Source organism: Melanostigma gelatinosum (genome assembly GCF_949748355.1).
Source record: "Melanostigma gelatinosum genome assembly, chromosome: 14".
NCBI lineage: Eukaryota > Metazoa > Chordata > Actinopteri > Perciformes > Zoarcidae > Melanostigma > Melanostigma gelatinosum.
The window spans coordinates 15685810-15704503 of record NC_136647.1 but is presented as its reverse complement, the minus strand read 5'-3'; the positions used below and the strand labels follow the sequence as shown (position 1 = coordinate 15704503).

Sequence of the window (18694 nt, the reverse complement as noted above, 5' to 3'; positions counted from 1 at the left end):
GAGCTTTGTAATTGGGCCCCGCGGGAGGGGGTGGTGAACCCTGTAATAGGGCAGCCAAATAATGTCAAAGTCAGTATGGAATTTATTACAGATTACCAAATCTTCTGTCTCTATAGCACCTCTGGAAACCCAACCAGTTGGATGTAAAGTTTAAATCGTGGACTGCACACGGTGCGCTTTCTGCACACTATCTTCAGACAATCCTAATCCCCGCCGATCTGTCTTCTGATAGAAATATCAACGGGCTCTCCCACGCTGCGCATAGCACCAATTGCACCATTGCATGAAGCTATCCTCCCCACTGCTGTCCAGATCTGTGCTCGGGGAGCTGTATTGCAGAGATAATGGAATCTCGAACTGTGTCTCTCCTGGCTCCTCTGTGTTCAACTTGTTCAACTCACACTTAATGTGACACACATCATGGCCAGGACGTTATATGCTTTCAAGACATCATCGTAGCAGTGAGCGTTGTGTCAGACAGTCAATCCATGGAGGCCATTTATCATCCACATATAAGTGGACGTTGGTCGACCATGAATCATTATTTGAATATAAAAGATTTCAGATCAACAACAACAAAAAGGTCTGCTACTGTACTTTAATCTTTTTATGACTGTACTATGACAATGTTTATGACATACTACGCCATGAGTTTTCATTACTTACTTTTGTCATGATATACTACATTAAGACATTTTTATTACTTTTTTATAGCATACTATACCATAACATTTGTCATGACAAACTATACTTCGTTGATGACCGACTGTACTATTACCTTTTTTTACATGAAATACAATGAACTGTTTTGGACATAGTATACGATAACTTTATATGACGTTGTTCGACATTCTGTGCTTTGACTTGTGCCATTTAAAAATTAGGCTGTGTTGCAATGTTACGGTTCAATAACAGCTTAAGCTATTTTTACTTCATTCATGAGTTTTTTCGACATAATATACTTGTGTCCATTTTTCTGGAGGTGATTTCATATATTCTCAAAAAAATGGAATTTAGATGTAACGAAACCAACATTGTCATTTAAAGCATTGTCTGATCCTAAAAACATCTATGATATATTTGATTTGCTAAACGAACTTGATGGGTGTAAAAAAAGGAACGGAGTAAAAGACTCATAGACAGTGTTCGGAGAAATCTGGTTCGTTTTCACATACACATTTTATTTTGCATCAAAGGATTGAAAAATGGCCCAACTGTATGTGGCTGCATATTCCTGAGGGCAAACCAATCTGGCAGGTCAAGATTATTCAAAGGGCGAGCCATCACCAGAACAATGATCAGAACAAAACCATCCAAACAAGTGCGAAGACAATGCATCGTGAATCTCATTGGCAGAAAATACTAATTGGCTGCATTTGGAAACTGAAAAAGGTTTTCAAAAGATCTTCAAATTTGGCAGTTGGTCGAGTCTATACATCTTTGTATGGTGACAGTGTAAATCCATAACCATTCAAAAGTGTAATGCATAAGCAGAAATCTAGTCTCGTCGCATCCCATTTGCCTTCAGGTGACAGCAGGACATCGAGGACTGGACATTTCCCTTTACTGTCACACTGTCCTGTCAATATTGCCCTACTATGTCACTGTATGTCTTTGCTTTGGATATCACAACTGATGTGTTGCTTTGTTACCATAAAACAATGTCTCGGTAACCCTTTGCTTTGAACCACTGTTAGTATTATGCATAATAGGATTTCCAGCAAGTAGTGTGAAACTCAGTTTGTTACATTGGCATATTATGTCCAGGTATTAACCTGTGTTTTCCCTTGTAACTCTCAATATCTTCGTGTTTCTCAAAACAATTATAGCACAGCCAAGTATATATATATTCTGTTTCGGCTCTGTTTAAACATAGACGTCCCTTTTTGCCATTATGATTCGCCGCCTCAGCTCAGCTGACAATGGGCTTGTGCTTATTTTCACCAAAATGCTCTGTGCAAAAGTACAACGATACAGTAGCTTCATCAAAATAAGCTAACAGTTTGAGCAGTAATGAAAAAAAATCATTCACAGTCATAAATCACAAAAGAGACAACATTAGGTTTGGCTTGCATAGCAAAAGCAAAATAAGGGAGAAAACATAAAAAAATATATTTACAAATTATGCAAGTCCTTTTTCATAGTAGTTTGTCAATTTCGCCGTGATTTCTCTTCTTCATCGCCACTGTGTGAATTTTAGTACACAATGTGACAGAAAAAAAGAAGCGGACAAATAACATACCATTTACTCTTTTGAAGAGGGGATGAAAATAACACTGTGAGACTGGTGTGTCTGTGTCTGTACACGACATTTACAACTCTGCATTTTATCTTGCACTTTCCTCCGTCTCCATTCTGTCTCCTCTCCGTCTTCCAAACATCATTCTGTGTCACTCGCAGAGAGGAAATCTCATAGCGCTTTACAAACAAGGTGTCCGGGGACAGGGAGCAACTGCAGGGAATGATGCTTCACAAAGACTCTGGAACAGCAGACACACCGAAAAACAACAATGTGAAATCGGGGTGAGGTTGAACACTTCACTCCTAATATCTGCATCTCCATTTCACAATCCAAGGATGCATCTCACTTTGGAATACAAATTGGCAAGATTCTACAGTACACCGTTCCTTCTTATTGAACATGGTGGAGCATAAATCTTCCAAATCTAGACTTTTGTAAATCTCTTTTGAGTGGTATACAATATATAACTGCATTGTGATGCTGTCACAACTGACTGCAAGAGGGAGATCTGAGTTGTCTTGTCTTCCTTTAAAGAAGTGACAGCCACAATTTATAATTTATTACGTGGTCTATAATTATTAAACTGCATTTTCTTCATCTTTGTCAATCAGGGTAAAGCCAAATACAACTATAAAGTGGATTATACAAATGTCAAGAAAGTTTCAGTCAAGCCTGCATATTATTTCTCTCTGCATATCCGAGTGACATTGTGAATTTACTGCTTAAATTACATTCATTATGTTTAACGTGCACGGAAATATGTCCTCATGAGGATTAACACCTACAGTGCTCCCTTTTCTCTGTGCTGCTTGTGGAAGGATGCCCGTTGTGGGTGGGTTCTGTGCCAGGTCTCTTGTGGGAACCCCTACTCAGGGTGGCCCTGTTGGATGTTGTTGTGCCGCTCCAGGAAGCCATATGCTGCCGCTCCAGCGTCGACACGGTCACCATGCACTCCTCAGAGGGGTCTGAGGCCGCAGCTGCCCACGAGCTGTGCATGTGGGAACCCAGGCTGTGCATGGCCGGTGTGTGGGCTGCGTGCGTGGATGGTTTGTTGAGAGAATTTGGCAAAAGGATACAAACGAGACATCATGATAGAGGCACTCCTTGTTGAATTGACTATAATGGAGGATTCTCTGGCTAAGAGTGCAAAAGACTTACCGTCAGTGTTGGCATCTCTTCGTCTGGGCAGAGTCCCGACCTTGCCCGTCTGTGGTTTGAGGCCAGTCAGTGGTGCCCTCTTGTGGCCAAGGCTATGTGTTCCCTGTGCGCCGTGGTCTGCTGAGCCAGAGCTGTCTGGGCGACACTGCTGGGAGCTGTTACCTACAGAGGGGAAGTTAATGAAGATAAATATTTGGCTAAGTGTGCCTGAACAAGTATTTGGCTAACACGCATCGAGCGTAACACCAAAGAGTAACGAGGAAGTACAAAAGTAATCAGTGTCCAAATTAAATAACAATAAAAAAAAGATGTATTACTAGATGTGTCAAACTTGTGTTGGACATACAAGTGTAAATGTGACGTTTTTAAACAAGGTTTTAATATTATTCAAATGTTAGGTAATTTCGCGTGGATTTAGATTTAAACTGATTGACAGTGACTTAGTTACTAAATGTCATGGCTCTGTCAGAGGAGACTATTTACATCTGTTCTGGTATTGCTCAGCTATCACACCTTTTGGGGCGTATATCATTGAGATTGCTGGACTTGTAAAGCCCAACTGATTAGATTACAATCCAATTTATTGCCTCCATTTCAGGAGAAACGAATAATATTCGCGGTTTCAACTGCTGCTAAGAAAACCAGTATTAAGAACAAAACAATCGATCACAAGAAGGTGATTCAGAGTTTCTATATATTTCTATATATTTGTGGAAATATATAACTAAGACTCCTTCATGCTTACTTCGTAGGAAACATTCTTAGAGAAGAGAATTACTGAATGCTTTTATCAAAAGGCCTCAGGAGCTATTTTTCTTTGTTGCAGCAATATAAGCAACCCGTTGCTCAAAACCGAGAAGAGCGTTTAAATGTTTTAATGACACATTATGAAATGATGTACGAACAAACATGACATTTAAAGCATCTAACTACAGTCTGGAAACCCCCTGTGGAAATACTGCCACCACAGTGGCTTTGTTGATGATTAGTCTCACTGGACTAAATCTATTTCCTCAAGCCGCCCGTTGGCTCTTCCAATACAACCAATAACAATATGTGACAGCTAAACAGAACACGATACAATGTTTGCATTGCCGTTGTTTGTAAATATTTTTAGCCACAGTGACCTGTGTTCTGCCCTGCAATGGGTTATTAAAAGTGTTGAAAACACATATTCTCAATTCACAAGTCAATCTCTTAACCTTTCAAACAATGGAGTCTAAAAATGGTTCACTTATGTCCCTGTGGGAGAAGACTTCAAGTTTCACTCTCAAGAAAGGCTTTCAGACAGAACCCTATTTATAAATGCATCAAATCATAAATGTTAGACGTGTGGCTTTTCAACAGAGCACTTCTAAAGGGTTCTGAAACATTCTATGTTGTGGTTTTGATGTCTAGAACGGCTTCAAGTTACTTTTCGCAGACTGTCTGAATCTCTCTTTGACAAAGAACCTATGATTACTGTAAGACTTAAATGGAATTTTTTATCTATGTATGTCCTCCGAGTTTCTTGACAGCCATTCATCTGATCTACTTCACGCTTAGTGGGTGTATTTGCAGAAGACCCAAAAAAAAGGTGAAGTGTTGAGTGTGAATTGTTTGGATGAACGGTTCTTGAGAAAGCTGCAAGCAGCAACAGCAGAGGCCGTGCAATCGGCCAAACGGCCACTGCACTCGTCTCATTTTTGATTTATTATCCTTCATTTTTTGACTTTACACCAACTACAGTTTCGACATTACCTTTAAATGTCAATCTCTATCCATGTTGGCTACATAAATGTTCCTGATATACTATGAAATGTTCTAGAAGACAACCACAAGACGAGTGTGTGTTGGGGCTTGTATGCATGTGATCGAATGGGCTATTGACTTTGTGCTATGCAGCGTGTCTGTAGGTGATAGTTCAGCCAGACAACAGACTGCACCGCGTTTGCTACCTCAGTGGTCTAAACTCTATTGGCAGACAAGAGCGTTGATATTGGGCAATTCTGCGAAACATGACATTGTCATGGGAGTTAAACTGTGTAGCCTACTGTAAAAATCGTCTTATATTGATGAAATTTCGAAAGGGGCCAAGGGGCTGCAGTCTCAACAGCTTCATATAGAAGACGAAAAAGCAGTCTGGCTGCACTATTAATCCACAGCTATTTGACATATTGACATCTGGGAAGACAGCCATGATCCTAAATGTGGTGCACCTTTAACAAGAGTAAATAAAATACCAGCTGTTAATTCAAAACAGTATGGTATTTTCCTTTACAAAAAGACTATTTTTTACGGTCAATGCACTGGTGGTCTACTGATTTAAAAGCATTGCCTTCGGTCAGACTTGTTTCAACTCATGTGAGAAATACCTGAGCCCTCAAGGTTGTCTACGCTGTGACCAGGAGTGTATTCAAAGCCACACAAATTCTGTGACACCGCAGCGTATCTCTCCTCCTCCTCCAAGTCCTCGTCTTCTTCAGAAAGGAGAGTTGGTCCCAAATCAGAGGCCAGTGTACTGGACATGAAGTCCACGGGAGCGATGGGGGTGGTCGGCACGTTTGGACTGCCCTTCATGTGCCTAATTCATTGTGGGGAATTACTGTATATTAGTGAACAAAACAGATTAAAAAAAAAAAGCAATGGAGGTCAGATAATGAGCATCAATACTGCAAAACAACTTTGTAGAATCATGTGGAATCAGTGCATATTAAGAACGGTAGAGATGCAATGTGCAAGAGACTATGAATGCCTGCAGTGATTTCACTGATTGCTTTCTCAGCGCTGGTGTGTGTTGTGCTAACACAATGGAGTTGTAATTGGGCTGGATAAAGGATATCTGGATGGGCAGGGCTGTCACCAACATGCCTGTTATCTCCCCCACAGCTGTCCTCCATGATGGCTCACATTCCGCCATCGAGAAGATGCATGCATAATTACCAACTCCATTTACCGATGTCAGAACTGCATGTTCGACTAAACCTAGTCATTACCCTCCAACACGTGTCGCCTCCGCCTTGTCAAGTTTCCCAATGCGCCGTCAAAGGTGCAACCAATCGAGGGCTGTTTTTATCGCTCGCAAGAAACGCGGTCCGCAGGTTTCGGCTGACACAAGTAAATACGGGTGTTATTAGGCGCTCAAACATTGGCCATTGCTGTGCAGAATCCCAAACTATCAACAGAATGAAATGAATACAATTACAGGTATCGCTCTCCTAGTGTGCAAAGCAAACATATTTGGACAAAATTGTAATGCATGGGCACAGTATAAAGCTCTGAAGTGATCTAACAGTCACACAGGTCTTTTTTTTGAATAGCCAAATAAATACATCAAATTATAGAAGGAAGGCGGTCTCAAAATATAGTAAACTTGAGCTTTAAAAATCACTTACCATGTCTGCTTTGCCACCTCGTATTGGTAAGCTCTGGTCAGCTCATCCAAGTGGGCCTGCAAAATGGATTGCATTTCATCATGGTGGACTGAGCTGAGAGAGGAAGATGAGGGCTGGCTGAAGGAAGTTTTTGCCGGTGAGGAGGATCTTCCTCTCAGGGGAGGAGTGGGACCTCTCTCCTCCTCTTCCTCATTGTCCAAATTCTGGTGGTGGTACGTCTGGACAGACATTGGTGGGGCCCAACTGTTGCTGTCATATCTGGCATGTGGACAAATGTTTAATATATTAAGGATCACATTGACTTTGCTGAACAGTTGATTGCAAATAGTTGAAGAAGAGAGGAAACGTGTAAGAATTTCAAGGGGAAATGTTGCATATTTTATGTGGATGTCCAGTTCGTATTAATAAGATGAGATAAGATAATCCTAATTAGTCCCGCAGTGGGGAAGTGTACAGGATTACAGCAGCATAGTGGATAGTGCATAGTAAAAAACAATGTAGCAAAACAAGTACTATAAATAAGTAATAAACAGTAAAGAATATTAACTGAGTAAAAAACTTGAAATCCACAATAACTAAAATATAACAAACTAAAAAATAAAAATATTATATATACAGACAGACTAATTGTTGTATTGCATGGCGTATTGAAATTGCACAGATTTTCTTTTGGTGGTCTACTGGGAAGTGATGATGACGGGAAATGTAGCATTCTCCTGCTCACGGAGCTGTGCTGGCATTGCCTACATGTTGCCTTCATGCATTACAAGTGAGCTTCTGATGCCCCGCAGTCTGCGGGCCACTGCTTTGGCCTCTCTAAGTTGTATATCTTCAGCCATATACTCTGGCTGAATATCGGCGTCAGCTAAAACACACTAAGATGTATCCTCGTCCATAACATCCTCTGCACTCATATTTCGGGATGCCGTTTTTCGCTGTTGGAAACTTAGGCAGTGTGCAATGCACGCGAGGACAACAAGGAAGTTCTTTAGTTCTTCCTTGCATCCAACTGTCAACCGACCACTGTCACGTCAAATGACAGCGCCGGGTCTCCCCTTTCTCGGTCAATATAGCAAGCACTGAGGAATTTACTGCTTCAAATTTCCCCTTAAATGAGATTCCAAAACTGATCTGACTCTAGTTTAAATCAAAATGTTAATAATCCGTTTTCCTTCTATTGGCAAGTGTATATGATGTGTATAATGTGTATAACAGCTCAATACAATCCAATCTATGCATGTGTTTTTCTATATCAGGAAAATAGGCAGCTATAGGTCTATTTTGTGAACGATGTGAAGTTCTTCTGCAAGCCCACACACGCACACACTCGGGGCACAGGTGCAGGATATTGTGTTTGCATGCGTTTCTTCTGTCGACGTGTGTTCTTGTGTTTGTGTGCATCCGTTCCGAGGCAGAGACTGATGAGAAATGAATGTATCTTACCCTCCTCCGTGGTTTTCGTGGGGGTAACGGTCGAGGTCAACCTCAGTGCCAGGGAGTGGGTGCATGGGTGGTGGGGGCAGGGGTATGTTAGCCCAGCACGACCCATTTGATTTAGAGGCCTTCGTTCCACCCTTCACCTTCTTTTTCTTGCCAACCTTTGCACCTGGCGGGGAGGTAAAGAGGAAAGGAAGTTTAGTCTTCTCTACATGATGCTAATCCCTGGACGCACACATATCATTCTACACACACACTAACACATACCTTGAGAAGCCATCTTCTATCTTTCTCTGCAATCTGAACTTTTTCAAACCTGTCTCCAGTGTTCATCATTTCTCTTTTAGTCTCCTGGCAGCGCATTCGGGCTTTTTTTCTAAATGTTGACATTTCTTAAAGAGGCACCAAAACCTGCGGCGAACCACTTAATGTTGCCTCTCCACTTGCTCTACTATCTCTGGTAAAGCCTGACAATTAGCTGAGCACACAGGCTGTTTGTGCAAAGCTACCAAAGTACAGACATAAATTCAAGTAAATGTATATACATACTGCATAAATAACTCAGAACACTGGGCGATTTTCCGTCATCACTAATCAAGTTCACCCAAAAGAAATGCGTCATGATTGGGTGACATTTCTGGGCTAGATGAGCTCCCGGGGAAGAATTGTGATGGAGACAGAAGAGTAATTAAGAACATTATCCTAGGGGTCCATTTTCAGTTCACATGTAAATACATTCCCTCCTTTTCATCTTCCTCTTCCTCTGGTTTAGTTTTTCAACTCCCTTGTAGTCATTTCATAGAAAAAGAACAACAACGTCCTGTCAATTTATTGCAAAACATTGGGGCTCTTTCTGGAATTTTAAACACTGCCACCAATAGAGACTCACGATACATACACAACATCACAACACAAACACTGAAAAATAATGACATAATTGAGCTTTATTGTCAGTGGGGCACTTACCACTGCCAGGGCGTCTGTCAGTTAGCGAGTAGCCCAGGTTTGCTATTTCCTGCTGGGCTTGGAGAGACGCCTTCCAGCGGGGATCTGGCCTGTCCACAGCCAGCTCGTGGAAACTGTTGGACTGGAGTATCTGAGTGGAGGCATAGGGGGTGGGCTGACTGCCTCGCGCTGGGCTGCTGTAGCCTGCCTTCCCCATGAAGTCAATACTGCTGTAGATAGCACCATCAGACAGCATGGTGCCCGTCTTCTCCACTGCTGCGGACGGTAAAACATCTGAGACAAAAGAGGATGGTGACAAAGCAAGGAGGGAAGGGGAAAAAAGGCATCACGGAGAGATAAGTTGACATGAAGTTAACGATCTTTAAGGTCATTAACACTCCCTGCTGCTCTGGCACTCTGCGTTAGTTAAATACAGGTCTCAAATGGACTTGATATGAATGAAAGTGATTATCTACTACCACAATTAGCATGCAACACGCTGTGGGAGCCGGTAGAGTGTTCACATGAGGGATATTCAAACAGCGCTAACCTTCAGCTCTACTGTCTCGCACACAAAAAGCCTGCAGCTCACCAGGGTTCCAATAAGCTGGGAGAACACGCAAACACACAAATGCACAATAAACACATATACTCAAACTATCAATCTCATACATCCTCCAAAAAAAAGCAACAATGGCAGGGCAGGAGAAAGAATGAAAAATATAAGTCAAATATCAGGCGTGTCAAATCAAATTAGTCAAGTACAGCCCTTAAAGGCTCTTTTCATTTGCGTGTATGTCTTTGTTTGTGTGTGCATGCTTCTGTGTGATGTCCTGTCACTGCGCTTCACAATGAATGAGCATCAAAACTGTCTGACCAGGCATTGCTAAAACTGCATTTCCTAACACCCCGGCCGAGCCTGTTTGTGCTTTCTTACCTCCTCGGCCAAAGTTGCTGCCGCCCTTCGGACTCCCTAAGCCGCCGTTAGCCGGGAGGCTCGTGGAGGGCCAGGAGTCAGCCAACCAGGGGAGGCCTGGGTCACCCGCTTTCAACAGCCCTGGACGGCTGTGAGAGGAGAGGTTTGTAGAGATAGACAAAGAGAGGAGAGGGGAGGGGGGGGTAAGACAGAGAACCGTTGACATCGTTAAATGTCCAGGCTGCAGCGAAACAAGCATTGCTCATTTTCCTCCTGCTGCATCAACAACAAATTGATGCGAAAACTCATTCAGCATATTCTCGCCTGTGGAGCAGCCCCGCGCACACGGGCGACAATAAACAACAAAGAGACATAAAGCGGCAAGTCTATAAATCAGCTTTCTTTCTCCCCTTCACTCCACCACCCTTAATTCTCCCCGGAGAAGCAAGGCAGGCCTAAATACACACTACCGGTAAATCCACTTTAGAGCCTTAGCACAACAGAAATTTACATTTTAAATTGAGAATCATGGACAGCCTCTGGCAGATCGGCTACACTGGTGCTCCGTCTCCATAGCAACAGAGACAGCAGAAGCCCATTAGGTGGTTTAGGAAAGCTACCGTGTCATTTTGTCTTAGTGAAATACAATGCAGGTCGTGAATGCAGGCTTTGACTTCAAGGTAGGAAAAGTTGTGGGCGGCAATTCAGGGACCCAAAAAAAAAAAAAAAAGACCGTTTTTTTACAACCACTTCGCATCAGCAGCTGTAAAAATGGCAAAACATTCACATGCCCCGTGCATCCTGTTCACATATGTTTGCTTAATGTGCATTTTCACACTGCCGCTCATTCGCCAAGTGCCAAGGGAATTGTTCACAGCTGACTTGGTGATGGCTCAAAGGTGTTCAAACAATTCCATCAATAATTTCCATTTTAGAATACACAAGCATGTACATAGATTTACATACATTTGCTCAAAAACACGTGCCAAAAACACTGACACAATAACACATACATCTGCAATGTGGTGAAGCGCACTCATACACACAAAAACGGCAAGGAAGTGTTTATTTTTAGTCCATTTGCTCTGGGCTTCTCTGCTTGCTTAGGTGTGGCAAAGCGGGAAAGGGGGAAAAGGGAAGAATGAAGAACACGAGGACGTTCATTCTTTTACTTTCGGCAAAGCAAATCCGCTTCCTTACTCTTATTCACTTTGATTTTCGGTGGATAAAAAGGTAAACTTCACTGTGCGCATTTTGAGCTGTCAGGAAATTCTCACAGCTTGCTGAGTGGAGTCTCAAGGTGCAATCCTTTTGTTGTTCCATCCACACATGCAAGCCATCAGAGTGTACTGTACGGCAAGAGTTTTATTTTTAAACAGCACATTAATCACCTCTCCCCTCCTATACCACGACCTCTGGCTCTGCCAACAACCTCGGTTGAAATGAGAGAGAGAGCCAGTGAATGAAGCCCTCACCTGCATTAATTGGTAGCACTCGCTTCAAAGGCGTGATGAATGATTTCATCAAGTGCACATCTGTGCAAATTGTACACTGAAATATTGTATGCAAATTCCGTTCATCATGAAAGAATTCTTCATGACAGGTGTTACAATAGACTCTTGTTACTAAAAATGCAGACGAGGCAATAACGCTGCGTAGCACCAAAAATGTCAGTGGGAAGGCTCTATGGCTGAAGGGTTTTATTTAAGTTCATTCAGATTCTTACCTTCCATTTCTGATCAGGCCTCTGTCTCTTTGGAATGTAACTTGTAGAGAAAAGAGGGAGGACAGGGAAAAACAATTGCAATTAGTTTGTCTAAAAATGTACAGCACCACCATCAATTTGAATATAGGCAGCTGGGATATTTTAATAAATAATGCATAATGTAAAGACATACCTGCACGCGTAAAGGTGAAGGATTGAACTGCAATTAAAAAAAGAAGAAGAAAGTGGATAAAGTACAAATATGACAAAAGACGCAGCCATATTCTCATGCCCAAAATAAATTCATGAAAACAAGGTGTGGAACTATGAAATTAGTCCTTTCATCTTTGCTTTGCTTGTTCATTTGTCAATATGTCTGCACGAGCATGTTTCGATGAAACTAGGGGTGCTAATGCATCGAACCACTGCTTTCCATCATCTTCTGAATCACGCTGAATGCCCTGAGGGAAACGGTTCAAATGAAGGTGACACATTTGACCCCTTTTTTTGACCTGGGGCATCTGCGCCGTCACCATTTTATTTATTATTTTTCTTCCAGAATACGAATTGGAACCTCTTGTCCTTCTCTCTTAAAAGAGAGCCGAACAAGATGTCTTTCTTAAATGAAATGGTGCATAACTTGAAACATGTGACACAAAACGCAACACAAAACGTAATTAATAATGCTGGGTTTGAAGTATTTAATATCAATCATTCCTGTGAAAATATTGCAATATTTTCAGTAAACTCGAAATGTGATGTTTTGGTGTCAAACTCAATTTGATTTGAGAGAAGGGATCAGAGAAGCATCTCTCAATCATGTAAATCCTGATTAAATTGGGAAATCACAGCGCTCTCTCCCCAAGTCACTGCAATGGAAGCTGCAATGCACATTACGATAATGGCACGCAGCTATATGCTCGACTCACAGAGGGATAACAGAGTACGTAAACCTAGACGCACCTCGTGTTAATGCGCAAACAACACCAGCCACGGTCTGACAGTGGAAGGGGATGTTAAATGACTTACTTCGCATGAATGTATTAGACTGTTGAGGTGCTGTGCTGATGGAACTCAGCACAGGTGATGCACATCAGTGCACAGTGAATTAAAGTAAATAAGGCCTATTTCCATCTGTGCAGAATGCATTTCCTTTGTTCTGCATTTTAGCCAACTCAAATGGAGTCACATCAGTGATGACATCAGCTTTTTCTTGGAGAGACCTAGTGTGCTTTTGAGATTCTGTCTTGGTGCAGAACCATGGAAATAGATTTTTTTTTTTACCTGCATAGTTGCTAAGTCCCTTCCTCTTTTTTCTCCTCCAGTACAACCAGGCACTGAAGCCCATGAGAACAATCCAGCAGGCCCCTCCCAGACCAGCGATGAAGGCTGGCTGCTTCACCACGTCTGAGATGCTATTGTTGCCCTCCGATCCCGCCATTACGTCCCTCAGTTCTGCACCTGGGGGCACCGCATACAAATCAACACAAGCACACACAAGCACAGACAATATACAAATCAACAAACAATTATGTGTCAATAGTTGCTGTGTTTTAAAATCATTTGGGATAAAAATGAAATCAATATCATTTCCACTGTGGTCCAAAACAAGACAACAAATAAATAGATGTTTTGAATAAAAGCAAAAGATTCATCGTTGCTCACTTTAAAAAGAAAATAAAGACAGCATACATTAAAGACACATGGACCACTGGAAAAGCTAAAAGATGAGACCATGAATGAAAGGGGGAACAAATAAATACAACACGCAGGGGGCAACTGTGGTAAAAGCACAACAAAACAAAAAAAATGGCATCAGTGCATCCAATATGTAGGCAGAGTAAATCAATTCAGCAGTGCAGTTATCAACGTGAGCTGCAAGACACAAGATTGACGGAGCAGCTCTGACAGAGTTTGATTTTCTGTTGCAGCTACTGTGCTGTGAAATTAGATTCACAGTCTCCAGCAGGAACTCCCGCCCCCCCCCCCCCCCCCCCCCCACCCCCCGCCATCATTAAGCTGCAGTCCACACGCCTGTGTTTCCTTTCCTCTGTGCGTTAAGGGTGTTATTATATATCAGTCAAAAGTCACAGATGAAGAGCATCTGGGCTGGGCTCCGATATTGATTCTGGGCTTATATACTCTGGGCATCCTTTAGCTATTTGATATGATGTGATAGGCTGATAAGCTCCAACAAAAACACTGTTGACTTTGTTAGTGCCAGCTGGACACATATTGAAGAGTATTATTGATATGACTAACAGTACCTGGCACAGTGTTACCAGACACTACGCTTATTAATGAACCGCAATTGATTTCTCAGTAGAAGTCTGCGTTGTAAAGCGCAATCTTCTTTCTTCAAGTCTAATAAATTGATAAATCCTTTTTTCCAGACCCCCCAGTCTGTGATGGAGACCATGGTCCCCCATTATGAAGTCATTTCATTTGACCCCAGACTTGGTGTGTGTGTGTAAGAGTGGATTACCCAAGATGATGAGCTGGGGTTTGCTCTTGACCCCCACCCCTGCACTGGTGCCTGCAGCCACCTCCACATGGTACTGCACTCCGGTCTGCAGCCCCCCAACAACCACTGAACGGATGGTTGCATCCACGGACTTATTGACATGAAAGCGGGTTTTGTTGGCCAGACACCAGATCTGACAGAGACAGACACGCCAGACAGAATTCATTATAAGGTACAGTGCATTACTAAAATATTCAGCTTGGTACAGCTTATCAGGTGCAGAGTTTGATCCCACCTTGTACTCCTGGATGATGCCGTTCTGTTGGTCGGAGGGAGGAGGGTCCCATGACACGCTGATGGACGTGCTGTTATGGCTGCCTACTGTCAACACTGTCACTTGCTGCGGAGGCGCACCAGGTGCTGATGGGTCAAGGGGGGGGGGGGGTCAAAATATTAACGAAACAAAGAGTGAAATTATTTAGCATTAACTGTTTTTTTTAATCATCTTAAAAGAAGGATTTGTCTCACCCACTACCTCAACTCATATACAGCAAGCCATACAACAAAGTATTTCCTAAACCAGTGTAACAGATGGCTACCAGAGCACTTCATCTTAATTTGCTATCTTAATGACTGAGGGGGGGGGGGGGGGGGGGGGGTGCACTGGAACCTAAAACAGTGCACAGTTCTTCAATTATACTGAGTTTAAGATTCTATAATCCTACTGGCATCATAACTTATACACACCGAGTATTTCAGGTCCAAATTGCACTCAACTAATTGCACATTTTCTCAGCAAAGGAAAAATGGCTGAGCCCAGCAGCTAACATTATTCCCATAATGGACTTGAACCATAATGACCACATGTAAATGCATTCAAAGTAGCTGTATTCAATTTTGCATATCTTATCTTAATGAAAATGGTCAGCCTCCATGTCCACTAATGAGGATTCTGAGATGGCTTGTCAACAGAAATGTGGTGTTATGCCTGCCTCATGGTGCCAAATTCAAACTCTCTCTTTAATGGGTCATTTTTTTTTTCTTCTCCAAAATGTACCAAACTGGCCTGATAGACTGGCACAGATTGTCAATTTGATTTGAAGAGAATGCAGGCAGCAGGAGGCAAACACCATGCCTATGCAACCGAGCAAATCATCATCTCTCACTCAACGGACGACGCGACCACTCCGAGTACACAGTTCCTTATGATTCCCATTAAAACGATCATTATGTTCTGACCGAGTGAGTGAAATAACGACTCTGAACCTAATTAAGGAAGTGAAAAAAAAGAACGCTATCTGCAGTGGGTTCATGTAAGCAAGGCGCAGAGTGCCACGGCAGAGTGGAAAAGCCAAAGCAGGTGGGCCTTGGCGAGATTGTCTTGTTTGCCACTTGGCCAGAGAGCAACATGACTTCTCCAGATGGAATTAGTTCTGGAAATGGTTGGGAGAAAAATGCAATGAACATGTGCACATTGCCTCAGTGAGAAAACAAGCAGTGTGATTGCATCGGTAGATCAGAGAAATAAAGCCAGGCCGTATTAGGAGTGTAAGAAAAAGTGCCTCTGCCAGTCTTCTGACATCCGAGAAGTTCCAAACATCTGGCTCAGTAAACTCATATCATAAATGATGGCAAAACAATGGACGTGTTTTTAGTTGAAGAGATGGAACAAACCTTCCTGGATGATTTAACTGCTTTAAAAGAGAGGCTCTAAACAGATATGGCATGTCGGCAAAAATATTTGACAGCTTGGCAGGACAAAAGATTTAAATCCGCCATATGAGAGGCACTTTATTTCTATTACATTCAACAAATCCCCAGTTTGAGGATATCTATATTCAGCCATTTGGACTGCATTGACTTCATGAGGCAATTGCTGTTAAACCAGCTCATGCGGATGTACTGTCACAATACAGTGATGATTCCACTGTTCAGAAAGAAAACGGACTCATTTTTTGACAGCCAAATGTAAAATCTTTGTAATATATATTTATGCTGAGATATCATCAGGTATGGGCAACAATAATATTTGCAACTGCAGGATGCAGGTGGACTGTAGTGGAAGTAAGTCAACCTTTACATATTATTTGGATTGCCTACGAACATTCTGAAAAAACAAGACATTCTGTGGGAAAATCAAAACACAATCATGATTCTTATTGAGGGAAACACAACAAAAAAAGTCATCCAATAGAGCACAAACTGCCACCAGTCTGGGAGTATTTATGAGTTTACAAAACTTCAGCCAGGAAGTTCATCATTTGGATTGGATTTTCCAAAAATAATCATACAAAGATACAAAGCTGTCGGACTTTTGCTTTAGATATATGCATTCAGTTTCACATAGTTCAAACTACGATCACGCTAAAGAGGAGATTTTTCCGACACATATTTTGGTTTGCAAATGTGAGTGCACCATCACGCAAGTAAGCTCCTGTTTTCCAAATATCACTCATGTGGCGCTGTTCCCGCAAACTGATGGATCTTGCCCAGTCCGTCAAAGGTCTACATTAGGAAAAGACAGGAAGCATTAAGTGTAGTTCTGCAATTTCCGTATGTACAAGCACACTCCCCGAGGATGAATAATGGCTACAATACCAGTAATGACTCAGGATAACATCACAATACATGGCCAGAACAGCGGGAAAAGTCAAAGATGCTCTTAATAATGTGACTAATACTTGTATTAAGACTGATGAACGCAGTATCTATAGAGTTATTTAAAGCAATTAATGATTCCAATGTGTTGGGGAACATTTCAGTTTTTACTCACAGCTGCACAATTAAACAAAAGACACTTAAGCTGCGTAATGTCCTGCTATACAGGGTATAAAAGTGGTAAACATAACCTGCTATGCAAATGAGTGCATCAATTAAGCAAATTTATTCATGAATTAGCAAACATTTATATGTCAACATGACTGTCCCCAGATAACACATGTGTAATGTAAAATAAACTCCATCTAGTATCGGACCAGGGGGTTCTATTCCACACAGGGTGGTGTTGTCTTTGCCCCTCACTGACCCTCTTGCCATGGTCTCATAATATCAGCACATCCTCATTTTAACAGTATCTGCCTCGGTCTTAAGCACACCACAGCATTCCCTTTGATTTGCTTTTTGCAATGGTGGAACCCCTGAAGATGTGACAGTGACGTCACAGAGCCAACTGACTCCTTTCTCCCACCAACAACGTATCGAAGGGACACGAGTATCATTCATCTTAATGCACATGTTTTTCCCCCTGTTTGCAGTGGGAGACATCAGCTTTTTTGACCTCCGAGACCCCTAAGACGCCCTCTGCTAGTATTTCACAAAGACAGTGGCACATTCTCAATCTGCCTTTGATGGACAGAGTGTAACGCTCACGATTTGCAGAGCAGCACATTTCCGGTCTCGAGAGTACCGGTGAATCAAGTCGATTTTCTGTACCACGGCGCCTTGTTTCCAGGATCCCAAATAACAAGAGCATGTGCCCAAAGTCCACAAAGACCTCGAGTGATCCTGTGTGGCCATTTTAATTGGGCTACAGTGAGATGAAATTCCCTTTGCAGCCCCTGTTCATAGCCATCGTCTTCCTCCTGCGAGGAAGACGCATTAATGGCCTTATAATGACTTGCTCTCAGTTCAGTAGAAGACATATTCCATACAGTCCAGCTTGTGGGGCACATGAATGCAATAAACTTCACGAGCAGGTCCCCGTGCCCAGCCAGCAGGCAGAACAAAGCGTTTATGAAGTACAGAAAGCATGTTCATTCTTGACCTTGCAAATGGTAGTTTGGGAATCCCATCTTGAGGGCCAGCAGTTTTCAACCTTATGACATGGTCCTCATCAGTGGATGGTTTGTTCAGTCTTCATGAGAGCTGCTATAGTGTCATCCAATAGCACCACTAGGACTTAGAAAAAGCTATTGAGAGGACCCTTTCTCTCTTTATGTCGAGATTTTACTGAAATCAAATTTGAGACCCATTTTGTTTAGCATTTTTAAGTTGACATTTTGGCAAAATGGCACCATTACAGATATGCCGAAATAGCAATTAGCAGTTCCTGTTCCCAATGTACCCATGCACATAGAAGGAGCTATCACTGGATCACATTGATACTGAATACAGCTTAAAAATGTGATGATTCTCAGGCAAGTCCTGGAGTAATAAGGAGCTCCTTCACGAGCAGATTTCTGGATGTTTATTCATGGAGGATGTAAGTCTAATTGAAATAAAAAAAATGTGTCGTGTATCATGTCATGTGTTTCGATTTGATTGAGGTCCTATAATTAGGCTATAATTATGAATCAAATTACACTACAAGTTGTCCATTTTACAATTTTATGTTCAAGTCATTTGTGGAGCAAACAGTTCACCCGAGAAGAACCAGTAGAGGATCATTTGACCTGCACGGTCGGAGTACGATGAGAACACCAAGAACTGTTATCACCAATAAATTGGAGATTGA

General features: G+C 42.1%; 1 protein-coding gene across 1 annotated transcript in view; it reads right to left on the bottom strand.

Moving 5' to 3' along the window:
* Positions 1 to 3016: 3016 nt before the first annotated feature.
* LOC306788043 (roundabout homolog 2-like) overlaps positions 3017 to 18694 on the bottom strand; it is a gene marked incomplete at its 3' end in the record, with an annotated part of 74212 nt that continues 58534 nt past the window's right edge. Inside the window, exons 16-27 of the mRNA XM_079283371.1 lie at positions 14537 to 14661; positions 14263 to 14434; positions 13062 to 13238; positions 11971 to 11997; positions 11799 to 11838; positions 10094 to 10221; positions 9178 to 9450; positions 8218 to 8380; positions 6775 to 7032; positions 5755 to 5963; positions 3401 to 3562; positions 3017 to 3273 (exon numbers count right to left, since the gene is read on the bottom strand). Of these exons, the coding sequence (XP_079139497.1) occupies positions 3017 to 3273; positions 3401 to 3562; positions 5755 to 5963; positions 6775 to 7032; positions 8218 to 8380; positions 9178 to 9450; positions 10094 to 10221; positions 11799 to 11838; positions 11971 to 11997; positions 13062 to 13238; positions 14263 to 14434; positions 14537 to 14661 (1991 nt within the window). The remainder of the gene's footprint in view (positions 3274 to 3400; positions 3563 to 5754; positions 5964 to 6774; positions 7033 to 8217; positions 8381 to 9177; positions 9451 to 10093; positions 10222 to 11798; positions 11839 to 11970; positions 11998 to 13061; positions 13239 to 14262; positions 14435 to 14536; positions 14662 to 18694) is intronic.